This window comes from Dama dama, chromosome 22 (genome assembly GCF_033118175.1).
Source record: "Dama dama isolate Ldn47 chromosome 22, ASM3311817v1, whole genome shotgun sequence".
Lineage (NCBI taxonomy): Eukaryota > Metazoa > Chordata > Mammalia > Artiodactyla > Cervidae > Dama > Dama dama.
Window position 1 is genome coordinate 54,655,815 of NC_083702.1, and position 20,900 is coordinate 54,676,714.

Here is a 20,900-nt window from a genome sequence, read left to right on the forward strand (position 1 = left end):
AATTTTATTATAGAGGTTCTCTCACAGGAGTGAGTTCTGAGCCCCACATCAGGCTCCCTAGCCCAGAGCTCTAGCACTCTGGGAGGAAGAACCCCCAGAGCATTTGGCTTTGAAGGCCAGCTGGGCTCAGCCACGGGACTTCCACAGACTTCACTCTTACGGGATGCACACAAAAATCTCACAAGCACTGAAACCAAGGGTAAAAGCAGTGATTTCCTGGGAGCTGAGGCCTATGAGAAAGTATCTTGTAGTAACTTATAATGGAAAATGACCTGGAAAAGAAAATACATATATGTATGTATGTATGCATAACTGAATCACTTCGGTGTATGCTTGAAACTGAACACTGTAAATCAAACATACTTCAATTTAAAAAATTAAGGAACTAAAAAAAAGTTGACATGCAAAGTAAAAAATTTAAAAGACAAAGAGTGATGCAAATAAATACAGCAAATTGAAAAAATAGCATTTCAAGGACACAAAATACTTATGAATAAATTTAATAAGATACAAAGGCTTAAAAAAGATACAAAGACTTGCACAATGAAAATAAAATTTTCTGTGAAAAATTGAAGACGACTTAAATGGAAAAAGTTGTACAGACAATATCGTTTGTACAATACTGTTAAGATATTGTCAATTTCCCCCATCAATCTATAGACTCGATGCAATCCAATCAGAATCCCAGAGGCTTTTGTAGAAAGAAACTGACAAGCTGCGAAAATGTTCCTCTGAGAACAGGTCCACAGGTTTCATTAGATTGTTTAAGGGTCTACCGCACAGAAAGAGGTCTAGAGGCCTATCACTCATCAAACCTTCAGCTGCCGTGTATTGTTGTTTAGATGCTAAGTTGTGTTCCACTCTTTTGCAGCTCCATGGATCCCATCAGGCTGCTCTGTCCATGGGACTTCCCAGACAAGAACACTGGAGTGGGCTGCCATTTCCTTCTGCAGGGGATCTTTTCAAATCAGTGACTGAAACCCCGCCTCCTGCACTGGCAGGCAGAGCCACCAGGGAAGCCATGTGTATTCTTTCCTAAAATTGATTTGCCTGAGAACAAGTGTGTGTCTTGCAAATTTTCCTTAGCCAACTCTTTTTCACAATTTTCTCCCACTTGACCAAAGTAAAACATTTTTCTCAACCATCCTAGTCTTATTATAGGGCATTTCTTTGGGTATACAAAACCTTAGTAGGCATGCCAAAAGGGAAACTGCAATTTGAGAATACAGTAATCCTGAAAATCTCTTAAGAGTAAAGCAAAAAGAAGTTTGGTAGGAAATTCTGAAGGGGCTTGTGCTTTAGTTCTTAATGGCAAAATCCTATGCCTTATCTGTCACAGAATCACAATTAAGAAACAAGATAGTTATTACAGGAGTGTATGGTGAGTGAGTGAAGTAGCTCAGTCGTGTCTGACTCTTTGCGACCCCGTGGACTGCAGCCTCCCAGGCTCCTCCCTCCATGGGATTCTCCAGGCAAGAACACTGGAGTGGGTTGCCACTTCCTTCTCCAGGGGATCTTCCCGACCCAGGGATCGAACAGCACTGCAGGCAGACGCTCTAACCGCTGAGCCACCAGAGAAGCCCACAGGAGTGTACAGAACAAGCTTATTTCAATTAATAAGCAAAAACTCCAAGGTTCTAATAAAAATGAAACAATCTAGAAATTAGACACTCTATCTAAACCCTTGACAAAAAAAATTCTGATGCTATCAACGTAGAGCACAAAAAGTACAATGTCTTACAAAATTATTTAGAGAATACACAAGCAAAAATATCCAGAAGGCCACTGGACTAAGGTGGCGTTAGTCTGTGTCCTATTTTCTCAGTTAATTAAATTATATTTATTTAGCTGTAACTTACTTTCTTCTGTTAAAGATTTGAACTGTCTGTAAATAGAAATAAAAATTCACTTTCCTTTTTCTATTTAATACTGCATTTCTGAAAGCAGTTGGAAAGTGTTGCTACTGGAATTATGAAAACATTTATTGCCATGCCAAGTTGTTTTCTATGAACATCTGCTACTGATTTTGATGGGAAGGTGGAAGAGACATTAAAATCCTATTTAAAACCTACATATCCTCTCCTCTAACTCTGCCTAAGCTATGTATTACATGCCATGCACTTGTCATGTTGGGAATACAGATGTAAATGGAAACATTTCTGCTATTTAGGGACTCAGTTGAGTAGCACACTCTGACCTGCAAAGACTTACACCAGTTAACTAGAGTATGAATGTAACATGCATTGGGAACATGGAGATGAGCTCAAGAATGAAGTGTTTGTAAATCAACTATATTCCAATAAAAAAATTTAAAAGAAAAAAAGAAGAGAAGTGTTTTTCAAGTAGGAGAAAAGTGAAGGAGTTTCCAGAAAGGACTATGCCAAGACATGAAGGGGAGGAAGACTATATATGATGTGATTTGAAAACTATAAATAGTTGAGTATCAAAACAAAGGATATTTTCAGAGTTAGTATTCAAATTTGAGTTGCCTATCCATTAGCCAAGCAGAGTCAACACTGGTGTACCCAAGGTAGAACCAGACATGAAAATTCATCTGGTGAATTATTTAATATTTATTGAGCACCCACTATGTACCTGACACCACATAAGAAACTGGGGAAGAAAGAAATAAAATAAAAATAAGCCATGAAAGAGCTTACCATCAAAGTGGCAAGAGGTAGAGAAGTAAACCAACCACAGAATTTATGAAATACTTTTTTTTTTGGTAGGGGGTGCTTACAGATTACTAAAGTTTTTAAAAAGATAGTGTTTAAAAAAATGGTTAAAAACATTCTTTGGCCTATACAGAAACCATGTTTAGTTTTACTTGGGAAACAAAGATTGTATCAGCTGAACACAATCATTCTCTTTATAACTACAAACAGTATATAATTATTATAAGTTGAGCTAGAACCAATTATTTCAAGAGACATCCCTGATTTAAGAAACAAAAAACTAAGAAGACTTAGCAATGTACAGTGAAGCACACATCACTCAATAAATTACTGGGTACAGAAGAGGTAAGAAACACCAGACTAGGTTCTGTAAGAGAAACAAGAAGTAAAACATTGTTTTCGTCATTAAGTGTGTATACAGTAAGATTTTAAAAGCAGAATGTGAGGTTACAAGGCAACATATGCTAACGTATCAAATAACTAATTTGAACAATAAGTAAAATTTGAGGAAAAATTACATCCAACTCTTTAGAAGGCACTTTCAGCCCGTGAACTAAGTACAGTTTTTACTCTAGGAAGTCAGCAGACACTTGGAAATCATTATAATTAAAAAACAGGAAACAGAGCAACAGCACCGGGGCTGGCAGTGTCTCACTGCTCAGCAACTCTGTCGCTCAGTCCTCAGTCGTGTCCGACTCTCTGGGACCCCATGGACTGCAGCACGCCAGGCGTCCCTGTCCTTCACCATCTCCCAGGGTTCGCTCAAACTCATGTCCACTGAGTCAATGCCATCCAACCATCTCATCCTCTGTCGTCCCCTTCTCCTCCTGCCCTCAATCTTTCCCAGCATCAGGGTCTTTTCCAGTGAGTCGGCTCTTCGCATTAGGTGGCCAAAGTACTGGAGCTTCAGCTTCAGCATCAGTCCTTCCAATGACTCTTCAGGGCTGGTTTCCTTTAGGATTGGCTGGTTTGATCTCCTTGTTGTTCAAGGGACTCTCAAGAGTCTTCTCCAGCACTGCAGTTCAAAAGCATCAATTCTTCAGCACTCAGCTTTCTTTATGGTCCAACTCTGACATCCGTATATGAATACTGGAAAAACCACAGCTTTGACCATAAGGACCTCTGTCAGCGAACTGACTTCTCTACTTTTAATTCAGCAAATCTAGCCAGAAGAAAAAGAATAACTGACTAGGAAATTAGACAAAATGATAACTAAGCTTATTTCCTCAGGACTGTGACTATTCCTTAAGAAGACCTAAAATCTGAAATACAGTGCAGTTAAACTGAAATGTGTGAAAACCGAAACTCATACAGCACAGAAGTGTTGTTGAAAAAAATGGTTTTCAAACTTCAAAGCAATGATCTTCAAATTCTGGTGAACGTCTAAACTGTGGTGCTGGAGAAGACTCTTGAAAGTCCCCTGCACTGCAAAGAAATCAAACCAGTCAATCCTAAAGGAAATCAGGCCTGAATATTCATTGGAAGGACTGATGCTGAAGCTCCAGTACTCTGGCCACCTGATGGGAAGAGCCGACTCATTGGAAAAGACCCTGATGCTGGGAAAGATCGAAGGCAAAAGGAAAAGAGGGCGGCAGAGGATTAGACGGTTAGATAGCATCACCGACTCAACGGACATGAATTTCAGCAAACTCCAGGAGATGGTGAAGGACAAGGAAGCCTGGCATGCTGCAGTCCACGGGGTTGCAAAAAGTTGGATATAATATAGTGACTGAACAATCACTACTTAAATATGCAGTCAAGGTATTTATATTTTGAGCAGCTCCCCAGGTGATTATGACACACAGTATGAGAATTACGTGATTAAGCACAGTCTTCAGTGGCAGCAAAACCTGGGTTCAAATGCCAGATTTCATAAAAGCACTATAACCACCAACTAGCCTCCCTAACTCTATTTCCAGTCTTTAAAAAAGGGAAATTGTCACCCATGCCTCAAGTAACTGTTGTGATGATTAAAGACAATGATGCACACAAAATTCCTGGAACTTTTCATAAACAGTTAATGAATTCATACATTTAACAAACATTTATTAAGCACTTATCAAGCAAGCACTTATTAAGCACAGTATCAAGACATGAGGGAAATCTCATTAATTTAATAAGTATTAATCAGTATGGCAATTCTGCAATGGCGTCATGAGAACATATAATCAGGGGAATATACCCTAATTAGGAAAGTCTTTCCTGATGTAAGCTGAATGAAGAGCAGGCATTAACTGGATGAAAAGGAAAGGAAGAGCATTTCCAGGCAAAGGAAGCATCATAATCAAATGCCATACACCTGAAGCAGAACAGAAAGAACAAAGTGACTAGGAGAAGAAAAGGAGGCCAGAAAGCAATGTGGAGATGAGGTTGCAAAGGCAATTAAGAGCTGCCCAAACAGCCTGTTAAAGAATTTTAGTTTCTCTTAAAAAAAAAAGTGAAGGGTTTTAGACATGAAGATTATGTGATCAGATCTGCATTTTGAAAATTCACTCAGTCTGGTGTGCAAAACTATAGGAGCCAACAGTAAATGCAGGTAGAGACCCTAATTGTGTGCTCCGGTGTGCTAAGTCGCTTTAGTCCTGCCTGCCCTTTGTGACGCTATGGACTGTAGCCCACCAGGCTCCTCTGTCCATGAGATTCTCTGGGCAAGAATACTGGAGTGGGTTGCCATTTCCTACTCCAGGGATCTCCCCGATCCAGGGATCAAACCTGCGTCTCTTATGTATCCTGCAGTGGCAGGCAGGTTCTTTACCGCTACGGTCACCTACTGCTGCTGCTAAGTCGCTTCAGTCATGTCCAACTCTTTGCGACCCCATAGACAGCAGCCCACCAGGCTCTCCCGTCCCTGGGATTCTCCAGGCAAGAATACTGGAGTGGGTTGCCATTTCCTTCTCCAATGCATCAAAGTGAAAAGTGAAGTTGTTCAGTCGTGTCTGATCCTAGCGACCCCATGGACTGCAGCCTACCAGGCTCCTCCGTCCACGGGATTTTCCAGGCAAGAGTACTGGGGTGGGGTGCCATTGTCTTATCTGTAGGGCCACCTGGGAAGACCCTAATTAGGAGACTGTAAATAATTCAAATGAGAAATGATGGTGGCTGGAACTAGAATACTAGTGTGAAGACCAGGAGTAGACAGACTCAAGAGATATTCAAATAAGACTCCAGCCCTTCTGCGGCCATCGCTGAAGCGCCAGCGGCCAAAATGAAGTTCAATCCCTTTGTGACTTCTGACCGAAGCAAGAATCGAAAAAGGCATTTCAACGCGCCTTCCCACATTCGCAGGAAAATTATGTCTTATCCTCTTTCTAAAGAGCTAAGACAGAAGTACAACGTTCGATCCATGCCCATCCGAAAGGATGATGAAGTTCAGGTTGTACGACGGCACTACAAAGGGCAGCAAACTGGCAAAGTGGTCCAGGTTTACAGGAAGAAATACGGCATCTACACTGAACGAGTGCATCGCGAGAAGGCTAATGGCACAGCTGTCCATGTGGGCATTCACCCCAGCACGGTGGTTACCACCAGACTAAAACTGGACAAAGACCGCAAAAAGATCCTCCAACGTAAAGCCAAATCTCGCCAAGTAGGAAAGGAAAAGGGCAAATAAAAGGAAGAAACAATTGAGAAGGTGCAGGAATAAAGTCACCTTGTCTACAGCTTTCATTAAAAACTTAAAATGAAGGGGAAAAAAAAAAAAGACTCCAGGAAAGACTGATATGAGACAGGAAGTTGTCAAACTTGAACTCCTATAGGAAGGATGAATGATGGAAACTAGTCACTTGAGTAAGAGGACCTATTTTCCTTGGGAGATAAGTCATGACAAAAAAAGTCATGACTTTCAAACATGTGAGTATGAGTAATTATTCCTAATTATGGGATTGGTTTTTATAGAAACATTTCAGTGTACATTGTGCTTGTATTTTATTGGATGTTTTATTTTACTGGGTGTTTTTGGATATCAGAGAGAAGGCAATAGGTCTCTGCATGTGCGTAAAATGATCTGAACAGAATGAAGGTCCTTACTTTCCTTTGGGTTCTTTCCTTTAAACACTCGCTGAAAATTGTCTTTTATGACTACAGTTTAATTGTGTCTCAAGAATTCTACTTATACACTCAGCTGATAGATTATTTTAAAACTTAAAAAAAAAATAGTATTTAAAAGAAAAAAAAGAAACCAAACAAACAAAAAAATAACCTGTAAAGTCCAAAAGGAAACTTCAACCACCTGACTTTCAATCTGTTACCAGAACGTGAAGGGCGTTTTATTGTGGCACGCCGGTTTGGTGCATTAACCTTAAACCGTATTAATATTTCAAAATGAAGAGGCTTGCGAATGCGATTTAGGAAACTTCTTACTCACAGAATCCAATTTGTAAATTTTTTTACTCCAGACTTTGATCTATAAAAATACTAGTTTGCAACTTAAAACTGTGTCACTACTGACTTGGTGCTTTTAAGTCGCTTGAGACTGGAGCCTCAGGAAGACTGTTACGGGAGCTGACTTGACAACATTGGTTCCCTTAATTACTGACCACAGATATGTACTCTGTCGGATCCCAAGTTTTCGCAAGCTTCATGGGTCTCAACCTTCTTCCATCCTTTCTCTCCCACAAAGAAAAACAGGAGCGCAGGAGCCTCGGAGAGGGTATTTAACAAAACACCTGCCCCACCCACCTCACAAACAATAACCTTCCATTCCAAAACTAAAGCTCCTGTCAGAAAAGGAAGCTGGGCTGGAGGGCCTCAGATGGTAACCCAGGTTATCAGAGGCGCACCTCAGCACTGAGGGGAGATCTTCTCACCCAGTCCCGGAGGAGTGTCCTATTTCCCAAAAGGGAACCAAAGATCTCCACCGCGGAAACCCGAGCTCCTGAGCCCGAGCAGGGGGCTCTCCCTCCAGCAGATGGCTCCAGCCCCGGGTCTCCAGTCGCTTCCAGGCCTCTTCGGGAGACTCGGGCCTCCCTGATCCGCTCCCCGCAGCTTGCCGCTCCCCCAGCCCGGCTTCGCGCCAGGGCGCCTACCGCCCAGCCGGCCCCGCCTGCAGCCAGCAGGCCCGTCACCAGGCAACAGTCGCCAGCCCCGAGGACCTTGGGAGGCCTACCCCGCGCGCGGGTCCTTCCCCATTCCTTTTCTCTGCCTGGGGAGCCCAGGCGGGTGCGCGACCGGTGAAGGAGGTCGTTCGGTGCCCATGGGCGGTCACTCACCTCTTCCCCTTCTCCCTCAGGAGGGGCGGCGCTGGGTCTCTTTCCCCCCCGCCGCCCCCCAAACGCCTCTTGGCTGCTCCTGCTCAGCCTCGGCGCCTGGCCGCTGCCGCCCGCTTACTCCATAGCCTCCTACACTCTCGCGGCCTCAAATGCTGGAACTCGAGGAGGGGAAAGGGGAGGGAAAGGGCGGGATTGGGGAGGAAGAGTAAAGGAGGGGGAAGAAGACCGAAAGACCAGTCGGTCCGGGCATGACGTCACTTCCGGCTTGTTCGGAAGGGGCGGGACCAGGACTTCTTTGGCCCCGCCCCAAGAGAGCCAAGTTGGGGCGGGGTCACGGGCCGGAGGAGGAGCCCGGTGGAAGAGTTTCTGGCAGTTCATTTGACTCCGCGGTTCCGTATCCTTGCCTTGACGGCCAGAACCAGCTTCCCGGCCCTGGGCGGAACGGATCGAGCTTCGTGAGCCCAGAGGCTCCAGGAAAAGGAGGACAGGTAGCCCTTTAGAGCCTAGCCAAGTGTGCCCTGAAGAGGGGGACGGCTGAGGAGACCGAAGGTTCGGACTTGGAGTTCAGGCCCCTGGGGCCCGCCCTTTCCCCTGGACCCGCCCCTTTCCCCGCCCACCTGTCCTCTCAGTCCGACTGAGGACCGCCTCTCGGTCTTTTCAGAAACTACTCTTCTTGGGGAATCCTGGAAAGCAGTGCTTCTCAGACTTTAATATGAATACATCATTTGGGGATGTTGTTAAAATGCAGCTTGGATTCAAGAGTACGGTCTGATGGTCTGTATTTCTAAGAAGTTCATAAGATGATGCCAATGCTGCAAGTCCTTGAGCTCGAGGACTATTTCTTTAACCTGGCCTACTTGTTTAACGACGCTTAGCGAGGCAGATGGTCCATGGAAAATAACCCTGTTATTGGGTTATAGACTCCTAGGCTTATCTACCCCACCCCACCCTAACCTCGACCCTACTTGCCCATCACTGTCCTACTCCTCAAACCTTCCCCTTTTCCAGTCTGCCCTCCACCGTATGCCCCTGTCTACGCACTGTCCACAATATTTCGCGCTATGATAGTTCAAGGATAGATAGCTTCTGCTACAGAGGGCATTTGAAGGTGACTGTTTCTTTGCTCTAAACATCACACCATTATGTAAAATTGGCATCCAGTTTCCTATTATTAACTTACTCCTTGGAAGGGAAGTTATGACCAACCTAGACAGCATATTAAAAAGCAGAGACATTACTTTGCCAACAAAGGTCCGTCTAGTCAAAGCTATGATTTTTCCAGTAGTCGTGTATGGATGTGAAAGTTGGACCATAAAGAAAGCTCAGTGAGAAGAATTGATGCTTTTAAACTGTGGTGTTGGAGAAGACGCTTGAGTCGCTTGGCCTGCAAGGAGATCCAACCAGTCCATCCTAAAGGAAATCAGTCCTGAGTGTTCATTGGAAGGACTGATGTTGAAACTCCAGTACTTTGGTCACCTGATGCAAAGAGCTGACTCATTTGAAAAGACCCTGATGCTGGGGAAAATTGAAGGCAGGAGGAGAAGGGGATGACAGAGGATGAGATGGCTGGATAGCATTACCGACTCAATGGACCTGAGTTTGAGTAAATTCCGGGAGTTGGTGATGAACAGGGAGGCCTGCGTTCTGCGGTCCATGGAGTCGCAAAGAGTCAGACACGACTGAGTGACTGAACTGAACTGAACTGAACTTCCAGTTATTCATAGGCAAAGGAAGAAAGACCTTAAATTCTCGGATTCTAACAACAAAAATCTAGAAACAACATTCTAGATGTTTCAATTTATTCCCTTATCTTACTAAAAAAAATTTTATTAAAAATTCACTGAGGTAGGAGGGAATGAAGTGTGACTGCTAACTGTATGGAGTCTTCTTTTTGAAGTGATGAAATGGTCTGGAGTTAGATGAAAGAGATAGCTGCACAGAGTTGTGAATGAAAAGTCATTGAATTGTACACTTTAAAAGAGTGAATTCTGTGAAATGTAAATTATATCTCAATTTTTAAATTTTATTGTCTCCAATTAATTGAAAAAGTTTATATATGTACATTATAAAAATCAGAAATATGTATGCTGAAAAGTGAACATGATTTCATTATGTCTATTTCCCAAAGGTTAGTCTGAATTTTATCCTTCCAGATCTTTCTTTCTGTTTTCGTATATTTGTGTATAGGTTGGGAATTTATTTTTGCATAACTAGGGTAGTATACAAATTGTTTGCCCAACTCTGTTTTTACTACTTAATGAAATCCTTCATGCTATAAATGGCATTCTTCCTAATGGATTTTTAATATTCTGTAATAAAGCTATGCTATGATCTATTTAACTAGTCCCCATGTGCTGGATATTTTATTGTCTTCAGGTTTTCATTATTCCTAACTAAGTTTTCTTTTTCAACAAGAACAACTGACAGATAAATCAGTTTTTTTTCAGCTCCTTGCCCTAGATTTCTTTCATGCAAAGGTTGTCATTGTTCAAAAAGTCAAAAAGAAGAAATGAAAACAGAGTCTGATGAAGTCACAGCTCTGTAGTAAACAAGATTTCAGTAAGTGAGTGCATTCCTTTGGAATGTATCCTAAGTTAATATCCTTCAAGACTACACATTCACATAATAGTATACGTTTTATCAATAAAGCAAATTCCTAGGTTTACTCTGATTTTATTGGCAGATGAACATGTGCAACCTTAGTAAACCTATTATAGTTTCCATAAGATGTGAGGAGAAGAAACTTAAGAAAGGCATTGGCAGCAGATATGACATAAAAAAGCATAAGGTTGCAAAAAAAAAAAAAACATTTTAGTGTAAACTTGCTAGAAACATGTTAAAATTTTTTTTCATGATGCTCTGGTCCTATTCAAGCCACTCAACTATGGGATGGTATTATTTACTCCCTTCAGACTCAAGTGGAAATGAAAAGAAGGAGGCATCATTTATGAACAGAGAAGACTTTTACTGGTTCCTCTGTTGTCGATGCAGTATTAAGTCATCTTATGCAAAATATGTGCCTAAGTAGTGACGACATCTCTCATCTTAAAGGAGTTTGTCTTTGGCAAGTTCTAATGAATCATAAAGTATTTGAACCAGTAGGAGTGAAGCTATTCAAAAGTTAAAAGGAATTGGAATTTGAAGATTCAAACAATAGCCTCTATAGGTTTCTAGGCAATAAATCATCTTATGTTTTTTGCAAAAGAAAAAAGAATTCTGAGACTGGGTTAACTGATGAAATAAAAGCAAAGGAACATTTAAGGTTAGTGTTAACCAAGATATTGTAGTATTTTGTGTTTAGATGCTGGCAGAACAGTCTTCACTGAGCGAACCTTAAATATTCAACTTTCAAGTTTTTTCAGAAATTAGTAGAAGAAATAGCCATGTATAAATTAATCTATTTCTGCATTTGCTCTAAAATGGTTATGAGGAAATGATCACATAAATACTTCAGAATTTATACCAGGAAAAACTTTATCTCCTCTGATGAATTGTGTGCTTCCTAGTTTTTGAAAAGTGACTTAACCAAAGTAGATAAAGTCACAGTTATGGAAACTAGAGCAGAAGTTTTCTACTCTGTTATAGAAACCATGATAACCTTAGAATTAACATATGTAATTTTCTGTTTATTTACAATCCTAACATCCCCTTTTGGTGATATTCTATTATCTAATAAATTTATTACTTGTATCTTTTATGGTAAGCTGCCTGACATGTTTTTGAAAATAGGAAATGGATAAGTAAGTTTTAATAAATTTAAATGCATATTTGAAATATTGGTCCTATATATAATAGAGAAATTCACATATTGTTTCTTTCAACTGACCAGAAGATGAAATGATTTCAAATCCTCTAGCCCAAGAGATTGGTGAGGAAAGAATTGAGGAATTTATTGACACAAGGAGTGGGACTCTGGCTTTACCTACGAGCATCACAGTTGACAAACCTGTTCTCCCACTTTCAAAAGGTAATTTCAGTTTCCATTAGTTCTTCTGAGAACTTTTAAGGAAGAACTGACTTTTTAAAATAGACCTTACTTTTTTAGAACAGTGTTAGGTTCACAGAAAAATTGAGCAAAAAGTACAGGGAATTTCCATATATACACAGCCTCCCCCACGATCAACACCCTACACCAGAGTGGTTATTTGCTATAATCCATGCTACACTGATACATCATTATCACTCAAAGCCCATGATTTACATTAGTGTGCATTCTTGGTGGTGTATATTATGTGGGTTTTGACAGATGTCTGATGACTGTCCCGCCATTATAGTATCATACAGAATAGTTCCACAGCTCTGTAAATGCCCTGTATGTTCAGTTGCTCAGTCGTGTCCAACTCTTTGCGACACTATAGACTGTAGCCCCACCAAGCTCCTCCATCCATGGGATTCTCCAGGCAAGAACACTGGAGTAGGTTGCCATCGTCTCATTTAGGGAACCTTCCCAACCCAGTGATTGAACCCGCGTCTTCTGCACTGCAGGTGGATTTTTTTTATTAGCCATCGAGGAATTTGTCCTTCCTTCCCCAATACTTCATCTACTTGTTGTTTTGTCCTTATAATGCCACTTAACAGTGGGAAGAAGAGCCCCATGCCCAGGGCAGTTAGGAGGGATGCAATCACAATTCATTAATGGTTACATACTATACTGCGTGTGGTCAAACCATGACAGAAGCAAAACAAGCATGATTTGCATACTGGAGGAGCAAAAGTTATCAACAATAACTAGGATAAGTGTGAGAAGAGAAATGCATGGTGCCCGAAGAAAGGGTGCAAATGAGAAGAGAAGAGGAACTAGAAGAAAACTCTGAGAAAGATTAATATTTAGAGGACAGGCTGAAAAAGAAGAGCCAGCAAAAATTTGATTTTTACCTATTATGAGTGAAAAAGAAAAACTTATCTCATCATTTTCCCATGAGGATATAGGATACTTTACCTGTCTCTGGAGAAACCTGTATGCAGGTCAAGAAGCATTAATATCAGTAACCTCAGATATGCACATGACACCACCCTAATGGCAGAAAGCGAAGAGGAGCTAAAGAGCCTCTTGATGAAGGTGAAAGAGGAGTGAAAACACTGGCTTAAAACTTGACATTCAAAAACCAAAGATCATGGCATCAGGTCCCATCACTTCATGGCAAATAGATGGGGGAAAAGTGGAAACTGACAGATTTCATTTTCTTGGGCTCCAAAATCACTGTGGATGGTAACTCAAGCCATGAAATTAAAGGACACTTGCTTCTTAGAAGGAAATCTAAGACAAACCTAAATAATGTATTGAAAAGCAGAGACATCACCTGGCTGACAAAGGTCTGTACAGTCAAAGCTATGATTTTTCCAGTAGTCATGTATGGACGTAAGAGTTGGACCGTAAGGAAGGCTGAGTGCTGAAGCCTTGATGCTTTCAAATTGTGGTGCTGGAGAACTCTCAAGAGTCTGTTGGACAGCAAGGAGATCAAACCAGTCAATCCTAAAGTACGTCAACCTTGAATATTCATTGGGAGGACTGATGCTGAAGCTGAAGCTTCAATCCTTTGGCCACCTGATACAAAGAGTTGACAACATTTGAAAGGTCCTGATGCTGGGAAAGATTGAAGGCAGCAGAAGAAAGGGATGACAGAGGATGCGGCGGTTAGATAGCCTCACCAAATCAGTGCACATGACTTTGAGCAAACTCCAGGAGATAGTGAAGAACAGGGAACCCTGACGAGCTGCAGTCCCTGGGGTCACAAAGAATCAGACACAGCTTAGTGACTAAACAAAAACAAAAAAGAAATTCCTAACTAAAGATGGATATAATTTATCAGGGAAGATGCTTATAAAAGTAATTTTCATTTGTTGGGCCTTTCTCTGGGCCAAGTAACTTGTTAATGCATTTTATATTTGTTATGTATAATTTAACAATAGGCCTGTAATGTGAGGATAGAACTTTCATTTTATAGTTGGGGAAACAGACTCAAAAGGATAAATAAATGACATGGTAAGGGAAAGAAAGATGGCATTCTTACATACTTTTAAAAACATTTTTATCTTTATCTTTGTTATACATTTACATAATATAAACATTAAAGTAGTCCTACAGATTTTCTCACCAAAAAATAATTTCCTACCCTTCTCCTCTTATGCATTTGCCCCTCTCAAAGACAACCATTTACAATTCTCTACATTGTAACTCATGTATGTTATAAATATCTCATGTCTCTAAATGTCATGCTTGTACTGCTGCTTCATGCTTTTTCAGTTTTACAGACATCTATTAATTTTCTAAAAAGGAAAATAGGGTTTATGCCTCTTCTTTTTCTTGCATTTGTCTCCCAAATACTTTAAATGATTCACATGCATTTATATACTCTTCTATGAATAACATATTTAACAAAAAATGTTAGGTGAAAATAGAAATATCTTTAGTTTTAACACTTTTGTGTTTAGCCAGATATTTTAAACATTATTACAAAACAATAATTATTAAATTTTGCATTTTAAAAAAGGAGATTTTTTTTGGCTGTACTGTATATCTTCTGGGATCTTAATTCCCCTACAAAGCATTGAACCTGGGTCATGGCTTACCTGGTAACTCAGCTGGTAAAGAATCCGCCTGCAGTGCGGGAGACCTGGGTTCAATCCCTGGGTTGGGAAGATTTCCTGGAGAAGGGAATGGCTACCTACTCCAGTATTTTGGCCTGGAGAATTCCATGGACTATCCATGCAAAAAGTCAGACACAACTGAGTGACTTTCACTTTCACGGCAGTAAAAGTTCTGAGTTCTGACCACTGAACTGCCAGGGAATCCCCTAAAAAAGGAGACTACATGTTAAAACAAAAATCAGCCAAGTCTGGGAACCTCTACTTTACTTTTGTTTAGACTATTTATTTTACAGACAAGGAAACTGAGACTCAGAAAAGTTAGATAACTTGCAAAGTTTCCGCAGTTAACTAATGGCATCAAGACTCAGACCCGGGGACTTCCCTGGTGGTTCAGTGGTTGAGGGGTGGGGGTTCAATCCCTTGTCAGGGAACTAGGATCCCACATGCCTTGGAGGAACTAAGCCTGTGGGCTGCATGCTGCGCCAGAAGATCTGGTGTGCTGCAACTAAGACTCGACACAGTGAAATAAATAAGTTTTTAAAAAGGACTCACACCTAGATTTCCATACCTTTACGCAGTATCTTATCATTACTGTTGCAACAAAGAATTGTAAACTGTTAAATGGGTACAGTTGAAATATGTGTAGTTGGTATGTTTGCTCTTTGTACCAACTGAACGGTGTCAGCCTTCAAAATAGAGAAACAGAACCTATTTTAGTTGTTCTTTCTAATAAAACACAGTTTTGAGAGAGGTACTCTTTCATGAGTTACTAATAACAAGTCTCTTTATCTTTGAAAGTCTTAAATCTACTAAATCCACTAACGTAGGTTTTTTATTGTGTTTTTTTTTTGTTTTGTAAAAGAGTTTGCAAAAGAGAACTAACTTTAAAATTGACTGTTCTTATATCTAATGAGTGAAAAAAATTCACTTTTAAAAAATTTTCATACCAAAATTTTTGGAAAAATGCATCTGGAAGTTTCTCTAAATTCTAACAAATCAGGCACGGTTGGAGCTTTTGTTGTTGTTATTATCCACTGAAATCTGACTATTCTGTGATCCTCAAGCACAAAAACACCCCCTCAGATGTAACACATTAAAACTGTCTGGTTTTATAAAACTAAATAATTAACTGGCCCACAAGAAAATCTAAGCTACTTTCTATTTGGAAAAATATGGTTGGCTAAAGGTATGCAGTTGGCAATATTCCTGTATAAATGTCAGCCAAAAAATAAAAGTATCGAGTTCTTCTTTTCTTTGTTTTTGAAAAACGTCATTCCTTAATTCCAAAAAAACTGAGAAACCTACTTCACTTGAATTGAGTCGAAAATTCTGCTAGCAGTGATAAAGCCAGGACCGCAGGCTTCTTGCAAATTTGCATTTGTGTGACTAATAGAGTCAAGGTGAACCTTTGCTGAGATTTGTTTATTTTTTACAGGTGAGGTGTGTTTCTTTGCTGAGATTTGTTTATTTTTTACAGGTGTTTCTTTCTGATAACACCTGTAGAATGTATTAGAAATATAAAAACATATAGTGACTAACATTTTGAAGCTAATATACTAATATTTTTGAAATATATTTTAGAAATCTTAGAGATTCTAAAGATGTAGGTACTTTCCCTCTCCCTTGAGAAGAATGTCCAGATCGGCTAGAGCAATTCCACTATTCATCAGTTTTACTAGACTTCCAGAAGAATACATTGTACAAAGATTTCCTCAGTCAAAGCGAAGTGTGATTCCTACTGCACAAACTGTACTTCTCCCACCAAAACACTTACACAGTGAGTGAAACTGCCTGTTGACTTGTCTTTATTTCCTACTGGAGTGGGAGGTGCTCAGGGACAGTCCTCATCTTTGGTCACTGTTGTATCCCCCGTTGAATGGCCCAGTGCTTAGCTGTTGGTATGTAACATTTAGTGAATGAATGGCTCATATACTGCCTCCTCATTTTATAAAAATTTTCTTTTTATTTATACATATATACACATACACTCATCTGTACATATATGTGTATATATGTGTGTTTAGGCCATCCTAAACGCTGGATGGACTGTATGCTCTTCAAATGCAAAGTATGTCCCCTTGTATCCCCTTCACCCAGCACAGAGATGATTAGATAAGAAATGCTCCATTAAGAATACGGTGGTAAGGCGAGGGTGGGATGTTTTGAGAGAACAGCATCGAAACATGTATATTATCTATAGTGAAACAGATCACCAGCCCAGATTGGATGCATGAGACAAGTGCTTGGGGCTGGTGCGCTGGGAAGACCCAGAGGGATTGGGTGGAGAGGGAGGTGGGAGGGGGGATCAGGATGGGGAATACATATAAATCCATGGCGGATTGATGTCAATGTATGGCAAAAACCACTACAATATTGTAAAGTAATTCGCCTCCAACTAATAAAAATAAATGGAAAAAAAGAAAAAGAATACAGTGGTGACTGTCTATGTTGCCACAATGTCCTTCTTGAGTCTTAATTTCCTCACATGGCACTAACTATTCTGTTTATCAGCTCTGCACTTGGCTAGTATATCTAGACATGCACATTTCTCTGCTCCCTCTCCTTTGGGTCTTGACTCAAATATCATCTTCCTAATGATAATTCCCACACATCTTATTTAAAATCACAACACTAACTCCATAGTGTAGTCTGATCTCCTTTTTTCCTTCATTTCTCTCCAGAGAACTAACTACAAACTGACACAGACATACTTCAGTTTTTGTTATTTACTGTCTGCCTCCCTCTTCCCCATAGACTATAAGCTCCATTAAGGCAAGAATTTTGCCTGTTTTGGTTACCACTATGTCCCTGGAACCTAGAACAGTGTCTAATACAAAATAGGTCTCAAAATGTTTGTTGAGTAAATGAATATTCTGTCTTGATGCTATTGCCAAATAGTCTTTTTTCTACTTTTGGATTTATTTGTTAAGAATCTATTCATGCTTCTTGGTGACTTGATAAAATTTGCCTTCATCCATTTCATGTGTGGCTATCCTTTCCTCTTCATCTATGGATGGCTGCTGAAGGGTCATTATATATATCTTTTTCTAGCACTTGATTCAGTGCTATGCCCAAAGGTTGGTATTAACAAATATGGACTGATTGACTAGAGGCTATTTTTTCCCTGAGAAACCTGTATGCAGAACAAGAAGCAGCAGTTAGAACTAGACATGGAACATCAGACTGGTTCAAAATTGGGAAAGGAGTACATCAAGGCTGTATATTGTCACCCTGCTTACTTAAGTTATATGCAGAGTACATCATGTGAAATGCTGGGCTGAATGAATCATAAGCTGCACTCAAGATTGCCAGAAGAAATATCAACAACCTGAGATATGCAGATGATACCACTTTAATGGCAAAAAGTGAAGAGGAACTAAAGAGCCTCTTGATGAAGGGGAAAGAGGAGAGTGAAAAAGCTGGCTTGAAACTCAACATTCAAAAAAACTAAGATCACGGCATCTGTTTCTATCACTTCATGGTAAGTAGATGGGGAAATTGTGGAAACAGTGTCAGTTTTCATTCTTTTGGGTTCTAAAATCAATGGGGACAGTGACTATAGCCACGAAATTAAAAGATGCTTGCTCCTTGGAAGAATAGCTATGACAAACCCAGATACTATTAAAAAGCAGAGACATCATTTTGCTGACAAAGGTCCGTCTAGTCAAAATTATGGTTTTTCCAGTTGTCATGTATGGATGTGAGAGTTGCACCATAAAGAAGGCTGAGCGCTGACAAATTGACACTTTCAAACTATGGTGCTGGAGAAGACTCTTGAGAGTCTTGAGAGCAAGGAGATCAAACCAGTCCATTCTAAAGGAAATCAAACTTTGAATATTCACTGGAAGGACAGTTGCTGAAGCTGAAGTGCCAGTACTTTGGCCACCTGATGCGAAAAGCTGACTCACTGGAAAAGACCCTGATACTGGGAAAGATTGAAGGCAAGAGGAGAAGGTGGCAACAGAAGATGAGATGGTTGGATGGCATCACTGATTCAGTGGGCATAAGTTTGAGCAAACTCTGGGAGATAGTGAAGGACAGGGAAGCCTGGCGTGCTACAGTTCATGGGGTCACAAAGTGTCAGACACGACTTACAGACTGAACAATAACAAATGATCTTAGGTCTTTACTAAAAGATTGTTGATTTGTTTTTGGTCAATAACTCAGCAGTAGCAAACTCAGATACCTTTAGGAGCCAGAAAAATCAGAGAGCGTGTGAGTATTTCATTTTCAAACATGTAGGAAAAATATATACTGTCATTTTACTTGAAATGCCTGGCCCTTGTTGTTTAGTCTCTAAGTTGTGTCTGACTCTTTTGCAACTCCGCCAGGCTCCTCTGTCCATGGGATTTGCCAAGCAATGGCCCCATTGGCTGTTTTTCCTTTTCCTGCTTAAGACAGAGATATAACTCTAGGGAAATTAATTTCTACTGTAGCAAAACCAATAGCATGATACCATGAAAATGGTAACTGACAGTCAACTTCACTGTTTGGGGTACAGTAGGAAATTGGTGGGGTTTGTGGTGAGCTGGAAATGACATGTCAGTGCAAAGAGGGTAGCCACTAACATATCAGCTAACTTTGGTCAGGCATTAATTCAAGCCCTGTGTTATGAGATCTTATGATACTTTTAAAGAGAAGCTAGAAACCGAGAATTTTATATGAAATTTCCCATTTTTAAACAAGGTAATTCTATTCAAAATACTATTCAAAATAACCAGACAAATCTTGGCCATGATCCAGATTTAATGCATAGGCTATGGGCAGTACTCCTTTATAGATAACAGCCTTGTCATGGCGAAGGGGCTTACATAACTCAATGAAGCTATGAGCCATGCCATGCAGAGCCACTCAGGATAGACAGGTCATAGTGAAGAGTTCTGACGAAACACGGTCCAGTGGAGGAGGAAATGGCAAACCACTCCAGTATTCTAACCACAAGAACACCATGAACAGTATGAAAAGGCAAAAAGATATGGCACTGGAAGATGAATCCCCCAGGTTGGGAGATGTCCAGTATGCTACTGGGAAGAACAGAGGGCAACCATGGGGTCACAAAGAGTCAGACACGACTTAGTGACTGAACAACGATGATTGGCAGTAAAGCTCTGCAAGAGATTTACTGTAGCTTTAGCTTCTGTAATTTTCTTTCATTTAAAGAAAAACATAAATGATGATCCAATGCTTAGAATAAAAAAAAACTTTATTAACTCTTAACATAAATGATCAGAAACCCAAGTTAAAATTAACCTAATACTATATTTGAATTTAAAAACAATTTAACCAGAACTATCCCTGCTTTGAATAAAATTGTAAATAATTAGTAATCTCATTCTCTCAGATGTGCAAAATAATTTATAAGCAGGACCAATAGCTTTTTGTATCTGGAATTAACCTATTGATAATACCCCTTAAAAGCTAGATAATATAACTTTATAATTAACATAATCAGAAAATAAAAGTAATATGACTCATAACCCTGATGTCTATTTAAAGGTCAATCTTGAAAAGAAAAACTGTAATTTAGCCAATTTAATTATCCAGCATTAAATTCATCCATTATATTATGTTAATACTTTTGTATTGTATTATAGAATTTTATAATACTGGTTGAATGTGTGTATCTTATTTATTAGTCCGATAGTTGTATTATTTTTCTTTCTAAGCTATGGAAGATATTGGAAACAACAAATATTGTTATGTATTCTTCAATTGATTCACCTTCCATTCTTGGAAAGTATTTTGGAACCTCTAGTTAAAACACAAATTCTTCAATTAGAGAGGAAGATCTTGTTATCGCCAACACTTGCCTAGACAGAGAGGTGATTCCAAACACGTCTACCTGAGTCAGTTCAGTTCAGTTGCTCAGTCATGTCTGACTCTTTGCGACCCCATGAACCGCAGCATGCCAGGCCTCCCTGTCAATCACCAACTCCTGGAGTCCACCCAAACCCATGTCCATTGAATTGGTGATGCCATCTAACCATCTCATCCTCTATCGTCCCCTTCTCTTCCTGCTCTCAATCTTTCCCAGCATCAGGGTCTTTTCAAAGGAGTCAGCTCTTCGCATCAGGTGGACAAAGTATTGGAGTTTCAGCTTCAACATCAGTCCTTCCAATGAACACCCAGGACTGATCTCCTTTAGGATGGACTGGTTGAATCTCCTTGCAGTCCAAGAGACTCTCAAGCGTCTTCTCCAACACCACAGTTTAAAAGCATCAATTCTTCGGTGCTCAACTTTCTTTATAGTCCAACTCTCACATCCATACATGACCACTGGAAAAACCATAGCCTTGACTAGATGGACCTTTGTGGCAAAGTAGTCTCTCCTCTTTAATATGCTGTCTAGGTTGGTCATAACTTTCCTTCCAAGGAGTAAGCGTCTTTTAATTTCATGGCTGCAATCACCATCTGCAGTGATTTTGGAGCC

The 20,900-nt window shown here is 40.1% G+C and overlaps 3 protein-coding genes across 4 annotated transcripts in view; 2 read left to right on the forward strand and 1 right to left on the reverse strand.

The window, feature by feature from the left end:
- SCYL2 (SCY1 like pseudokinase 2) overlaps positions 1–8,134 on the reverse strand; it is a 54,068-nt gene extending 45,934 nt beyond the window's left edge. For both annotated transcript variants that reach the window (XM_061125553.1, XM_061125552.1), the window contains exon 1: positions 7,883–8,134. The gene's annotated coding sequence lies outside the window, so the exon portion shown is untranslated. The remainder of the gene's footprint in view (positions 1–7,882) is intronic.
- Positions 5,846–7,376, forward strand: LOC133044009 (large ribosomal subunit protein uL24-like). The gene has a single exon (XM_061125554.1). The coding sequence runs from the start codon at positions 5,881–5,883 to the stop codon at positions 6,283–6,285; it is 405 nt and encodes a 134-aa protein (XP_060981537.1). The 5' UTR covers positions 5,846–5,880; the 3' UTR covers positions 6,286–7,376.
- DEPDC4 (DEP domain containing 4) lies at positions 8,135–20,316 on the forward strand (the record flags this gene model as incomplete). Its single annotated transcript, XM_061123986.1, is given in 8 exon segments — positions 8,135–8,287; positions 8,290–8,370; positions 10,741–11,144; positions 11,612–11,622; positions 11,712–11,849; positions 12,949–12,952; positions 20,146–20,246; positions 20,249–20,316. Coding segments are annotated over 8 exon segments (960 nt in total), but the record flags the coding sequence as incomplete, so codon positions are not given.
- Between the last annotated feature and the right edge of the window lie 584 nt (positions 20,317–20,900).

Coding starts and splice junctions, on each gene's coding strand:
- LOC133044009 (XM_061125554.1), top strand. CDS start 5,881: ATGAAGTTCAATCCCTTTGTGACTTCTGACCGAAGCAAGAATCGAAAA.